This window comes from Canis lupus, chromosome 7 (assembly GCF_003254725.2).
Source record: "Canis lupus dingo isolate Sandy chromosome 7, ASM325472v2, whole genome shotgun sequence".
NCBI lineage: Eukaryota > Metazoa > Chordata > Mammalia > Carnivora > Canidae > Canis > Canis lupus.
The window spans coordinates 1,700,140-1,714,552 of record NC_064249.1 but is presented as its reverse complement, the minus strand read 5'-3'; the positions used below and the strand labels follow the sequence as shown (position 1 = coordinate 1,714,552).

Sequence of the window (14,413 nt, the reverse complement as noted above, 5' to 3'; positions counted from 1 at the left end):
GTCCCCACACGGCAGCAGGCAGCCTTCTACCTTTTCAGAGAGTCCAGCTCTGTCAGTGACATTGTGTGTGTGTCTTTGAGCAGAACCATGCCCTCCCAATCCATCTACCTGGACCTCCGTGGGAACAAGAGAGGACATGGTCCCATGGAGAAAGTCTTCAGGGACACTTGTCCAGCTGGAGCAGAGCTGTTTTGCACACCAACACATAGAGGCCGTAGCAGTCTGTAAATGAATTCAGATTCTCTCCCGAGTCACATGAAATTACCCTGCTTTCCAAGTATGCAAGGCCTTGCCATGGAACCCACTCAGCAAGTCACAGGGCTCTAGAAGATTCAGATTGGCCAGGATCTCATGGATCATCCCACCCGACCCATGCATACCATGGGGAGTAAGGGGGCTCCTAGAGGGAGGCCTGTATGGGGCCCAAGCCTCTTTGCTCCTGCCATACAATAATGCATTTCCCTCTTGTGGGGACAAGGAAGCAATCACAAATTGTGATCATTTCACTACCCAAAGTCGTTGAGCCCTTCCCATAAGTCACTGTAAAAGAATGAATATGCACAAATCCTGCATATTCATGACATGGATATTCCCTTAATAACGAAGGCCCAAATTCATCCCTGTATCTCCCAAAGAAAAAGTCTATGAGAAGGTATAATAAGGTAAGGTCACATCATGGAGAGACGTAGTGTGAACATTTTACCACTGGATAAAATCTGGGCCCTGGGGAAGATCACTGGGGAACAGAAAACTACCGTCGGCCTGAGTGGTAGGTAGCCAGAAAATTCCCTCAAGGGGCTGTCTCGTCACCCCCTTTGTTACCTGCTTCCAATCACAAGAAGCAACACCAGTGTCTGACCTAGGATCTTTCATACCATTGAGGATTCTCACCTTCAGGCAGATGGCTAAACATGCCCGGCACAGCTATATATTATTGGGCATTCCATTTCATAAAGCATAAAGGATTAAAAAAAAACAAAGGATAGAAGATGAATGAAAGCGCTTTGACCCATTTTTGTTGCTTGGAGTCCTGAAATTTCCATCTTATTGCAATGAGAGGGATGCAAGGATGGTACAAAGCAGAGCAGGGAGGCATGACGACTGTGGTCTTCTCGCCATCCCCAGGCCTCAGGGAAGAAACTACCAGCTACCTGGAGGGCCATGGAGGCACCTAATATGCTGAAGGGCTGTGTATGGGCCATGTTCCCAACCTCCCTCTTCCCCTCCTGGGACGCTGGAGCATTGTGGCTCAGAAGGCCCCCTGGAGCCCAGGGCCCCTATCATCAGAAAGAACACCTTGGCTTTATTGGACCAGGCTCCTGGGAGCTGAACTCCTGCCTCCCACTTCCACTCTCCCCCATTCCTTTCTACCTGCACCAGAGGGAGTTTCTAAAACTGCAAACTGGATCCTGTCTCTCTTTCAACTTAAACAAACCTCAATAGCCCTTAGGACAGAGATCAAAATTCTCCAACGGCTTCTCAAGCCCACCTGTCCACACGCTCCGCTCATGGCCTCCCGCCCCAGGGCTCCCAGCTCCAGCTCTACCGGCCCTCTACTGGTTCCCTCGGAGCACATGCTGCAGTTTGTAGAACTGGCTAATCGGCCCGCGTCTGACCCGTTAGACTGTAAGCTCCACGAGAAGGAGGCCTGGTCCTTTGCTTCCCTTCCTTTATGTTCCCAGCGCCTAACACAGTGCCAGACCCAGGACCCGACACAGGGTAGGCGTTCAACACACACTTACTGAATAAATGAAACACCAGCCTCTGACACCTAGGGTGAGAGACACACAGGGGAACACACAAATAGATGCACACGCGCACACACACCCACACTTGTGCATGCACACACCCCAGAGTGGAAGGGGTCAAACACCTCCCTTCTCAGAACACATGCGGAGGTGGCTCTGACACAACTGGCAGTGTGCTCGTGTGCTAATGAGTCCGTGTAAGTACCCAGGGGTCTCCCTTTGAAGCCGACCGGGTGACCTTCTCATCTCATCTCCTGAGTTTTGCTTCCCCTTCACTCTCCTTAAGAAAACCTATTAGCAGCTATCCTGTCCCCACTTCCCATCTTCCATCCACACGTCCTCAAAAACCCAACCATCTGCCGAGCCCCCGCCCCCCTTTCTATCCCGAGAAAGCTCACCTTCCCCAAGAAGGCCTCCTGGCTGCATGGCTTCCAGGGTCTCCTCCTGCCCCACTCTAGCAGGAGAGTGCACCCCCACAGTAGAGCCTTTGGGATCTTGCTCTTCTGTGTGGTTCCCAAAACCTGTTGCCTGTACGCTGCTGCTCTGAGTTGTGATTCCCAAGAGGGCAGTGGCTTTATGTATTTGTGTGACTTATGATGTCAAGGGTCTCAAGGGATCAGCTTAGCTGCAAAATTAGGGCTTTGGATGAAGTACCCCATCCCTGCTAAAAAGGGTCATCTAAATGAGGCGATGTGGAACAAACTTAACCACGCCACTAGTTAAGAGCTCCCAGCTTTGCAAACCGAGGAGTTGGATGAGCTAATGTCACAGGACCCTTCCATCTCTGACCTCCTCAGAGGCTAGGGCATTAACCGCCGCCGAGGGGGGCTGTCCTGCCAAGCCTGGGCTGGAGCAGGAGGCCGGAGGCGGGCAGTGGGAGGGGCCGAGGAGCCTGGGGAGTCCGCGGTGACCTACATCTGCTCCCGGCACTGCCCGTCCACCAGCAGTCCATTCAGAGCCCCCGGCAGTGTGCAGCAGCGGGAACAGGGAGGAGGGAGCACTCAGGAGGCTGGACGTGGGCAGGGTACCCAGGTAAGTGGGCACCGTGCACCCAGCTACCCACCCAGGGCAGAGCAGGGCAGAAGGAGAGATGCGGGAATGCTCTCTAACCTTTCTACTCAGGAAGGGGCAGCGGTGGGCATGAGGCACAGCCCCATGGGTGCACGCACAGTACCCTCTAAATGACTCCAGGATATTTGGAAGAGACAATTTCAGCAAGTCCTGTCCAGCGTTCTGTCCTGGCTGGGGTCTTCCAGGCACAGTTTGGCTTAGTGTGTGGAAGGATGACCAGGTTAGACACCTGGCTAGCCGTCCAGAATAAGGACCTCTGGCCTGGGACTTGTTCCATCTTGATTAATAACCTGGTCAAAGCAGTTGAGACAAACCCCACTCGGCTCTTCCTGCCTCAACCCTACCAGTTTGGAAGGGGGGGGCAGCAGCTGCCCGGAGGGGCAGGTGGGGCGGGGGCTGGGGGCCTGGGGGCCTGGGGAGACGGGGACCACTGCCCGGGGCGCCAGGGCCCAGAGTCGTGACGGGACAGGCTGAGTGAGGACGCGACTGCTGTTTGGTGCTGAGAAAAATTGGGATTTCTTCTCAAAAGAGGGAAGGAACCATGAGGAGAGAATTCACTTCCTTCCCACTCCCTCTGATGGAAACCACATCCCCCTACCCTCCAACCCTCCAACCCTCCAACCCAGCCCATCTCTCACCCCACTGGTCACTAACCTTGCCCCGGATCTGGCTTCCTGAAGAGAGCAGAGATCTGGGGGTCAAGGTGGCTTCACATCAGGCCCCTAAATTCCTGTCTGGAGTGCTTCTCTGTCCCTTCTCAGCTGGGGCCTGTGGACACAAGGGGGGGGAGCAGCGGGTGGGCAGTGCGCTTTAGGAGTGGGGGGGCAGGCGGGGCGCCTGAGAGCCACGAGGCTGGGAGGACGACCAAGGGGACAGCCAGGTGTCGGGCTAAGTTCCAAGTCACTGCAGGTGCCCAGGACCTGCGGGGGGTGGGACGCAGGCTCCTGCAGGCCCCCCCCCACAGGATCCCACGGACCTCGAAGCCCCCCGCAGTCCCTGCGGACTCCAGAGCCCCCGCAGGCCTTCTGCAGACCCCCGGCAGGCTCCCGTGGACCCCAGAGCCCCACCGCAGGCCCCCGCAGACCCCGCAGCACCCCCCCGCAGCCCTCCCACAGGCCCCGCAGGCTCCCACACCCCAGCAGCCCCCGCAGTCCCCCCGGACCCCGCAGTCCCCTGTAGGCCCCCTCACAGGCCCCAGCAGCCCTCTGCTGATCCTGCAGCCCCCGCACAGCCCTCCCACAGGTCCTGCAGGCCTCCGCGGCTCCCGCAGTCCCCCCACATCCCCCGCAGACCCCCGCAGACCCCCGTAGGCCCCCTCACAGGCCCCAGCAGCCCTCCACTGATCCTGTAGCCCCCCCCCCACAGGCCTCCGCAGCCCCCCCGCGGCCCCTGCAGGCCCCCTCACAGAGCCCCGTAGCCCCCCGTAGGCCCCCTCACAGGCCCCAGCAGCCTTCCGCTGATCCTGCAGCCCTCCCACAGGCCCCCCGCAGCCCCCCACGGACCCTGCAGCCCCCTGTAGGCCCCCTCACAGGACCCCGCAGCACCGCCCCACGCAGGCCCCCGCAGTCCCCTCCACCTCCCTCCAGCCCCCTGCAGTCCCCTCCAGCCCCCTGCAGCCCTCCGCAGTCTCCGCAGCCCGCCCCCCCCCCCCCCCCCCGCAACTCCCGCCAGCCCCCCGCAGGCCCCGCCGCAGTCCCCTCCAGCTCCCTCCAGCCCCCTGCAACCCTTCGCAGCCCCCTCCAGCCCCCCGCGGGCCCCCTCCGCAGCCCTCCGCAGCCCCTCCCGCAGCCCCCTCCAGCCCCCCCGCAGCCCCTCGCAGGCCTCCGCAGCCCCCCGGCAGTCCCCTCCAGCCCCCTCCAGCCCCCCGCAGCCCCCCGCAGGCCCCGCGCAGCCCCCTCCAGCCCCCCGCAGCCCCCCGCAGCCCCTCCCGCAGCCCCCTCCAGCCCCCCCGCAGCCCCTCGCAGGCCTCCGCAGCCCCCCGGCAGTCCCCTCCAGCCCCCCTCCAGCCCCCCGCAGCCCCCGCAGGCCCCGCGCAGCGCCCTCCAGCCCCCTCCAGCCTCCTCCAGCCCTCCGCAGCGCCCCCCGCAGCCTCCGCAGCCCCCCGCGGGCCCCCCCGCAGCCCCCCGCAGCCCCCCGCGGGCCCCCACCCGCGTGGTCAGCTGCCGTCTGCGGGTGGGGGGGGCTCCCCGTGGCCACCCCCGCCGCCGCCACCGCGCAGCCCGCCGGGTGACCGCCCCAGAACGCGGCTGGCGCGCCTGGCATTCCAGTGCCCGGGGCGGCCGTGGGGGCCACCTGGGGCGGGCGGTGGGGCGGGCGGTGGCAGCGGGTGGGCGGTTGTGAAACCCGTGGGTGGGGGCAGGTGCTCTCCCGTGACCCCGTCCGGAACACGAGGCTCCCGGGCAGCCAACCCGGCCTCAAAATGGAAGCCGCTGGCCTTGGGCCCGCGCAGGATGGGCCCGGGATGCAGGCGCGCGGGGCACAGGCGCAGGCCCTGCGCTCACCTGACGCCGTAACTCACGGGCCGCCCGAGGGGCAGATGGATTTATGAGGCGCCTGCCAGGCCGCGCAGACAGCGGGGAGCAGCCAGCGAGGGGATTTCCCCAGACCTGGTGATAGAAGGGTCCCAGTTGGTTGCGGCGGGGGCAGAGCCTGCGGGGCGCTGCTGGGCAGCCCCGAGCTGGGACAGAGCCAAGGCCCCACACATCCCTGGAAAGCCGCCCCCCGCCCCCCGGGAGGCCGCTGCACATGGCTGAGCATCAACTGAAGTCTGGGGAGGCTGAGCCCCAGCCGCCGGGGGGCCCTGGGGCCCGGGGACCCCCCAAAGGCCACCACCCGCACAGGTGGCAGGTTCGGCCCGGGGGCTCGGTGACCCGGGAAGGGTGCAAGCGGGCACCTGCCCACCCTGCCCTGTGTCCCGGAAGCCGGCTTTGCCCCTCGTGACTCGAAGGACGCCGATCAGTGCTGCGGGTGGGGTTAGGCGGCTGCGCCCAGCTCCCCTGCCAGAGACGGGCCGGGCACCCACGGGGCGGGCGTGGCAGGAAGAGCGGCCTGCACCTCCCTCAGCCGTTCTGTCTCTGTCCCCAGGAGATCAGCCGCGGCGCCCAGTAACGGAGGAGGCACCTGCACCATGGCAGGTGAGAGACGAGCTGACCCCCTCCCTGCCCTCGTCCCTCCCTGGCGCTTCCAATGCGAGGAGGGGGGGTGGGCGAGGGTAGGAGGAGGCTCAGAGATTTGCAGAACTCACCCATATCTTTGTTTTTACCAGTCGTAACTGTGGGTTTTACCTTGTTTTCCTAAATGAAGCGTGCACAGCCCCCCACGGAGCCCCTTCCCATTCTCCTTTCTCCAGCTTGACCGCGGTGACGCTGCCAGGCCCTGGGAGCCCCCTGCCTACTGCCCAGGGGCTCCATTCACACTGCCTGATTCCACTAGAAAGTCGCAAAGCCCTGCTCACGGGCTGAAGCTCTGAGACACAATCCTGCCCAGTGGTGGGATAGTGAGGGGGGGGGGCCCACGTTCCTTGGGTGCATGCGCGTCAGGGCCCCATTGTGTTCAAGGGCCATCCTTGAGGAAGAGTAGGGAGGGCTCATCTCGCTTTCCCCCACCGTCTCCAGGGAAGCCCGCCAAGAAGTCTTCCCTTCATGGGGTGAGCATCCGGCAGCTGGTGGACGAGATCCCCGAAGGCTGCAGCACACCAGACTTCCAGCAGAAGCCCGTCCCCATGGCGCTGCAGGAGGGTGAGCCCCAGGAGGGCAGCTGCTGAGGGTGTCACAGCCTGCCTCCCAGCCCCCACGCCCAGCACCAGGCCACACCGTGTCTCCCTCTGTTTGGGGGGTGCCTGCCTGTGCGGGTCCCCAGAAGGTCCAGGGACATGAGGGGCAGAACGGGCGTGGGGAGTGAAGACGTACTATGATATGCTGAAGCAAGAAAGATCCGGGAACCAGGGTGGGCGATGCAAACTGGGGAGCAGGAGAGGTGGTGGTGTTCCCTCGCCCCCTCCTCTCTCCCAGCCTCTGAGCAGCCGCTGTAGACACTGTTAAAATGAGGTTCATTTGGGCCGCGTGAGAAAAGTGCCCAGGAAAGTAATGGGAGCAAAGGCCTCTGGGGGAAGGAGTGAGAATTGGGCATTCTTTCCCCATCACGGGTTCCTACAGTACCTTTCAGTTGACGTCATCGTGGTATAAAAGAAAGCACGGCGCCTTATTTTTCTAAGTCTGACTCTATGTCCCCACTCAACGAGGTCATGAGAGATTGTCTGTCATCACTGGGAAGGGCCCTTGGGTCTTAACTGCGCTGCTCCCAGTGGAGGGGTTCCTGGTGGGAGCCCAAGAGATTCCCGAGGGTAGGCAGCTCCAGCCTTCCATGCCAAAGATGGGGCTTGGGCTCTTTTGTGAGGCCGGAACCCTGTGTCTCAGGATCATCCCGCCTCGAGGGTAGACATGGGACCCCCCGCCCCCGGCAAAGGTGCATCCCCTTCCCAGTCCTCGGAGAGTCCTTTAGACTTCTCCCTCACCCACTTGCAGAGAAACACACTCTTCCACCCCAAGCCCTGCCTGCCTCTCCTTCCACCATGGGCAGTCCAGCCGCATCTTGGCCTCAAGGAGCCCATACTCCGCGATGTAGAGGCCAGGTGGGGATTTGTCTCTGGGTGCTTGATAACTGCTGCTCGCCGCCTGGCATCTTACGAGTCCTTCAGTCAGGGCACCATGGCCTGTCACCCTTCTTGGAATGGACAGTTGGAATGCCTAGAGCCGTGAAAACAACACATTAAAGCCTCAGTAAAGCATACGGTTGGGCCTGCCCAAGCCGCCAATCCTTTGACCGCCTTTTTCCTACCACAGGGAAAAATGCCATCCTTCGGGCCGTGGTGTGCGGGGAGCCCAGACCGGAGGTTCACTGGGAGAGCACCCAAGGGGCCCTCAGCAACTCCAGCAAGTACCAGATCTCCTCTGCCCCTGGCAGCAAGGAGCACGTGCTACAGGTCAGATCTGCAGCTCTCCCCCGACCCAGGTCTCCGTGTCTCTCCCTGTCCCCTTGAAGGTCCCCTTGGCGGCCTCCAACGGCCCAGAGCAGTAGGAGATGTTCCCAGTTGGGGTTGAGTGCACTCAGCAATGTCCTGTGGCTCCAGGTGCCCGAGCCAGGGGTGGGCCTGGCGGGCGCGCAGGTACCTCTGCTGACAACCTGACAGGTGGAGAGGCTGGAGCTTACGGACTCAAGCTCTGGAGTCTGATTTCTGGCATAGGAAGCCACCTTGGCCCTGGAAAGTTCCTTCCTTCGTACTCCGTACTCATCTGTTACATGGGGGAGAACAACAGTACTCGCTTTACGGTGTCATGAATATGAGAAGTTTATGTAGAGTGTCCAGCCAGCGCCTGCGCTCTAGTGAGCGCTCCGTCCATGCTGGCCGGTGTTGGCAATAGTTAGAGCTACCGGTCACTGAGCACCTACTATGTGCTGGGCCTGATCCTCGGGCTAAACATTTGACAGAGATTATATGATTACTCCTGACCATCCACTTCTTTTCGAGGCATCGTTACCCCCACCTTATAAGGAGCTAAGGTTCAGAGAGGTTAGGTAATTTCCCCGAGGTCCCCTAGCCCATAACACATGGCAGAGAGGATATGCAGGCCCAGGCCCATCTGACCCGAAAAAGCCAGCTCTTTCTGCTACATCCCGTTGCCTCTGCTGTTGAAGAGCCGCCCCACCCAGCGTTGTCCCACTACCTGCCAATGGTACACCTGCTCTCTGTCATGATCCAGTTTTTTGTTTTGGGGTCTGACTTTCTTGACGAAGACCGTGAGCTCTACAAGGAGAGGGCTGCGTCTTACTCATCTGGATAAACCTCTCGCCGTGTTTTAGCAAGTGGAGGAAGGGGGGGGTGCTAGTCCTGTTCCCCTGGCCTTGGCCCCCCTGCAGATCAACAAGCTGACGGGCGAGGACACAGACCTGTACCGCTGTACCGCAGTGAACGTGTACGGAGAGGCCACGTGCGCCACCAGGCTCCTGGTCATCGAAGGTGGGCTCGTCCCCCTGCCGTCCTCCTGTCTCATCGCTGCTTGGGGTGCTGACCCTGGCTTTCTCCTCAGAGAGCCCTCAGAGGCCCCAGAGGCTGGGCAGCCGGTGAGGTGAAAGGAGAGAGGGACAGCAAGGCTGCTGTCCTACCCGGTGCCAGGGCCCTTGGCTTCAGCCACTTACATGCCAACTCTGCATGTGGTTTAAAAGCCGCACACTCAGCAGATGCCCCGCTGCAGATGCTCTGAATGATATTCTCTTAACCCCGTGGAATGAGGGCAGGACCTGGAGCTTGGTTTCTGGTCCTGAACCTTCTGCTAACTGCTTCAGTGGGCTTCGTTTTCTTCTCTGGGCCCCGGTTTCTCCAAGGTACAAAGGATACTTGGTACAGGCCCCCGTGGGAGGGGGCAGACAGGTCGTAGGAAGGCCAGATCCTTTCCCAGACATGTGTGGGGCGGGGGTTGTTTGTCTGTTTTGGCCTGCACCGTGTTTCCAGATTTTAAATTAATTGTTGACATACGATAACAGGAAGGTACACGTCTCTTGAGAAAAGCAAATCTAGTCCTTCAATTGGTTATGCTTTTGCCCACGAGTAACAGAAAACCCTACTACGAATAGCCCAGGAAATAAAGACACTTGGTTATGTCACATGATAAGAGTCCTATGTTGGAGTCCAAGGCTCAAGCTGCAGCTCAGGGCTGTCACGGGACAGCCAGGCTCTTCCTGTCCCACCGCGCTGCCACCTGAAGACGTTGGCTCGTAGCCTCACGGTCATAAGATGGCTGTTGCAGATCCAAACTGAATCCACCTGCAAGGGGGGGGGGGGAGAAGGGGAAATAGGTGGCCCCAGGTACATCTGGACCTTTTACCAAGAAAGCAAAAGCTTTCCCAGAAACTCCTTGGAGACTTGCGCTTACATCTCACTGGCCAGACCATGTCACACAGCCACTCCTGGTGGCAAGGGAAGCTGGGAAGGCAAGTACCAGCCAGCTACGGTCACAGCGCTCATTCTGCTACCCCCTGCCCTGCAGACCTGTCAGCGGGCCCCCTCCGCGTGCAATGATAACCAGGTCAGCTCCACCTTGGTCATGCTAGGGCTCTGGGTATCGAAGCCTGTGATGCACAGACCCTCCGCCCTGCTCATCGCTCTTGCTGAGCTCTTGCCCTTGTGGACAGTCGGGCGGACCGGGCCCTGGCACTCAGCTGGTTCTCAGGAAGGCCATCAGTGTGTCTCACTTCTCTCCCTATCTGTCCACATGAATTCCCTCCTCCTCCTGATGGTCCAGTTGGCTTTCGGAAGAGTCGGAAGAGGCACAAGGAAACCCAGGAGGGTAGGTGGAAGGGTTGCCAGACATCTTCTTGGGCTTTGGGGAATGGGCTACTCCTCGCCTGGGGCTCCCTACTTGACCAAGCCCCTACCAGCACCTTATGGATCATCACCAGTCCACAGCTTGGTTGTCAGCCATGGTCCACAGCGCCTACAATTGCCCACCCCACCCCCACTGCTGCAGAAAAGCCCTGCATTAGCCCGCTGGAATCCCACCCTGGGCTTGGGGCCTCATTCCTGCTCTTTTTCTAGACTTCAAGAAGGAGCTGTTGGACTGCCGAAGTCTCCTGAAGAGGAGGTGGGTCTGGGCCTGTCCAGGAGTAGGGCTGAAGGGTCCCCAGCTACATCCATAAACCAGCGGGGCTCAGCTCTCCTGTCCAACGGCTAGGAAGCTAGACTGCAGGTAGCCAAGGGGAGGAAGGAAGAGAGCTGACCTGGTGGTTCTGTTGCCTTTAAGCTCTATGTCCTTGAATTAATCATCTCTCCTCTCTGGGTGGAAATTTACTCATATGTAAAATGGGGTGCTCCACCTGGACGATGATTTTTTTTACAGTGTTAAACTAACAGAATAATCTGCACACCATCCTTCTCAAAAATCCACAATACAAGGTATTAGGAGCAGAGTTTTTCCTCTGGAAGTTTGCACTGTGGGGTGAAGGCGACCCCTGCCCATCTCTAGGTCCATCGTGTCCCAACAGTGGTCAGTCCCAGAGCCCAGCACCCCCGTCCCTTTCTTCTAGTGCAGAAGCTCCCCACAGCCTCTTTGGCGGGGGGGTGCCGGGCCCAAGGGACCAGCCCCTGGGGCTCCCCTGGCCTCTGACCTGCCCACCCTACTCCCCAGGGCCCCGCCTCCCAAGAAGAAGGTGGACCTGCAGCAGGTGTGGCAGCTTCTGATGACGGCCGACCGCAAGGACTACGAGCGGATCTGCCTGAAGTACGGCATCGTGGACTACCGGGGCATGCTGCGCAAGCTGCAGGAGATGCGCAAGGAGCACGAGGACAAGGTGGCAAAGGTACCCTGGCCCGGGCCGCAGCCCTGGAGCGCGGCCTAGCTCGGGGCCTGCCCTCGTCCAGCTCCCGTGCTGTGTGTGGCCGAGGACCCAGGCCCTCCAGTCAACGTTTTGGCTTTGAAATCTGGCTCAGATACTTACTAACCCCTGGGGCATTGGGGAAGTTACGGCCTCCCCATCTTGGTCTCCTTGTCTGTAAAATGGGTGTTATCGTTGTACCTGCCTCTTAGGAGACGATGAATGAGAGAATGTACTTGAAGCGCTTAGCTTCGCGCCTGTCGCCTGGCAAGGGCTTCCCGTCAGCTGTCATCATCCCCAGGCCTTGGATACCTGTATTATTTCTAAAGGCTTCCAGTGGAGGGGATCTCACAGTTGCCCACTTATCCCAGTGTCCTATAAACCGTATAGGAAGTTCCTTCCCGGGTCTAACCTAACTAGTCTAATTTGTCTAATTAGTCTAATTTGTCTTCTGGAGATGCAAAACAATGAGTGTTCATCATCTTGAAAATAGTATTTTATCACCTTGAAGGTGGCTCATCCAACGTCCCGGGACTCAGTTTTCTGTCCTCCGAGCTTTCTCACTGCCTTAACATAGGGCTTTGCACACTTTAGGGGCTCAACTAATTTTTGTTGGCTGGAACAGCGTATGAACAGAAAGGCCCTGCCATGTTGTCAGAGAACCCGGACACCTGGGGCTCTTTCCCACTTGACTTCCTGACCTGATGTCTCATCTTGGAAAATTTCTTCCCACCTGTATAATGGGCAAATGCATGCTTGAGTGGGACCTGGGGACCTGGGCTCTGAGGGTTTGGAGTGCCCCGAAGAGAGAGCTCAAAGAGCTCCCCGGTGGGGTTGTCTTCCCTAGTACGTTAATGCCGTCTCCAACCTGAGACACATCAGGGTCAGCAAGGAGGGCGTTGCAACATTTGATCTGGAGCTGGATCTCAAGTATTCCGGGAGCAACATTTACCTGTGTAAGGTGAGGCAGGAGGAGTCATTGAGGAGGGAGGGATCGGGGTGCAGTGACGCTGCAGGGATGCTGCAGGTCCCAGGGTTGGGGGGGGAGCTGTGGGTCCCGTGGATTCCCCTCTGGGAGCAACTCAAATACACCGATGGTGAGTCCTGTGTCCCCTGGAGTTCCTGGATGGAGTGAGGTCCAACTTGGTGTAGACATTTCACAGAGTCCTCTCACCTCTCATGGAGCAACCAGGTTCTCTAGCCAGGCAGGGGGTGGGGGGTGGGGGGGCGGGAGAAAGTGCATCCCCCCCCCCCCCCCACCCAGCCCAGCATCCGTTTCTTTGCTCTAGCTGGTCCTGCTGCCTGGCCTGATCTTCCCCAATACCCACACGGCTAATTCCCTGACCACCCCGTGGTGACACTGCCAGTCCCCCAAGCCCCATCCTGTGTTCCTGAGTCTGTATCCTCCTCTCTCTTTCCTTCCCTCCCTAATTCTATTCCTTTCTAATCTACGTTATTTTATCTGCTTGTGATATTTGTCATTTGTCTGTGTCCCTTGTAGAATTTTAGCTCCCTGGGGAGGGGGGTGGTAGGAATCTTTGTTTTAGTCCCTGATGTCCCCAAGTACCTAAAGCAGTGCCCGGCCCACAGTAGGCAACCGAGGGTTATTGCTCATCTCTGGCAAGTGGCAAATCTATCCGGGCTGGGCTCTAGCTGACGTGGCGTGGGCGTGGATTACCGGGTCTCCTAGAGGCCCGAAGACACGTGATAGGGCACAAATCTCCTGTTCCCTCCGACAATGAATGTGCTGGCGACCAGCACATTGAATGGGGACCCTTGGTGTTGCCTCCCTGTGCCCTGGGAACCCCCGGGGCTGCTTGGGTGGTTGCTCTATTCCGTTTGAGCTGAGGTCTCCCTCTCAGGTGTCTCTTGTGTGACACCTGCAGATGATTTACTCCATGTAAGAGCCAGGGACACTCCCAGGGCACGGATGCCTTCACGCACACTCCGTGCTCTCAAGGCCTCTGAGCCCTGCTCTCTGCCCCAGCCCCCGACCCCCTCCCCAGCCCCTGTGGGGTTCCAGCAATATGTTGTCTGGTGCCTGGGTCCGTGGGAGAAACCTGCCCGAGTGGGGTTGGGGCAGGAGGTGCCGGGGACCCACTGCAGCTCTGAACCCCCGTCTTCCTTTATCGGTCTCAGGATGGTGAGATGGTCCCCTACGGCTTTGACAACCAGACCAAGCACTCCCTGCGGCGGCTGGGGAAGCGCTACCAATTCCAGATCCGGGACCTGCACCTCGAGGATGCTGGCATTTACCAGGTCAAGGTGGAGGATGTGCAAATCTTCTCCACCGAACTGGATGCTAGCGGTGGGTGCCCCCCCCCCCCCCCGCCCACAGGAGAAGTTAGAGTGGAGATCCGTTAGGAGTGGGGCCCATGTCGGTGCCATGGCGGGGTGGAGCTAAATGTGCTTTGCAACTCCCCTCCCCAAGACTGTAAGGGAGAGGAATGCACAGCCGGGTGCTTACAGTGAAATGATCTCTGCTTTCCCAAAGTCTTGGTCCGAGGTCGGTGCTCTCTTGGTGCTGAGCTGGGCTGCCCCAGTTCCAGCCCCAGGCGTACAATGTCCCAGCCATGGCCCTTCGGAGCCACCAATCATGTCCACATTGGGTCCTTTCAGATGCAGACTCTCACCTCCCACTCCCACACTCCCCAGCAAGAAGCTCCACCCAGGTGCTATGGCAGCCTTCCCTCCCTGCCTCCCATGCACCCTCCCCACCTGGGTCCCGGCCTCCTCTCTCTCTGTCCCATTGCGTGAGTGTTAACCCCACCCCCAGAGCACTTGCCCGCTCCAGAGCCCTCCTGGGAGGACAGGCCGGGGAAGCAAGCTTTGAGCAGTTGGGATGTAAAGAACATGGCTCTAAATCAAGGTTGGGGAAGAAGGAGGGCATGAGATCTCCAGGCCTGGAACGCCCGCCCGGACGGGGCTTTGAGAGGCTGAGAAATCTGCCGATGGCACGGGTCGTGGGGTTGCCTCTGGGGCACCTGGGGGAACAGAGTCTGAGGAAGGGGGTGGTTACAGGCATGGCTCGACATGGGTCGAGGGGAGAGGGACAGGGGCTTTGGAGTCAGCCATCCCGGGAGGGGGCCCTGACCGAGCTGCCTCTTGGTCGGGGCAGGCCGGGTTTCCTTACTTGGGGAAGGGAAGAGCATTACCTGTGTTGGCGGTGGTCAGAGGACCGAGGAGAGAACGTGCGCGGCGCCGCAGCCATCAGCTTGTTGGTTTCC

At 59.7% G+C, this 14,413-nt stretch overlaps 1 protein-coding gene across 1 annotated transcript in view; it reads left to right on the top strand.

Annotated features, from left to right (window-relative positions):
• Positions 1–1,508: 1,508 nt before the first annotated feature.
• IGFN1 (immunoglobulin like and fibronectin type III domain containing 1) overlaps positions 1,509–14,413 on the top strand; it is a 33,969-nt gene continuing 21,064 nt past the window's right edge. Inside the window, exons 1-11 of the mRNA XM_049111954.1 lie at positions 1,509–1,626; positions 2,696–2,780; positions 3,581–3,662; positions 6,448–6,556; positions 7,661–7,800; positions 8,736–8,835; positions 10,118–10,162; positions 10,411–10,456; positions 11,000–11,171; positions 12,034–12,147; positions 13,326–13,494. Coding sequence (XP_048967911.1) covers positions 1,509–1,626; positions 2,696–2,780; positions 3,581–3,662; positions 6,448–6,556; positions 7,661–7,800; positions 8,736–8,835; positions 10,118–10,162; positions 10,411–10,456; positions 11,000–11,171; positions 12,034–12,147; positions 13,326–13,494 — 1,180 coding nt within the window. The remainder of the gene's footprint in view (positions 1,627–2,695; positions 2,781–3,580; positions 3,663–6,447; positions 6,557–7,660; positions 7,801–8,735; positions 8,836–10,117; positions 10,163–10,410; positions 10,457–10,999; positions 11,172–12,033; positions 12,148–13,325; positions 13,495–14,413) is intronic.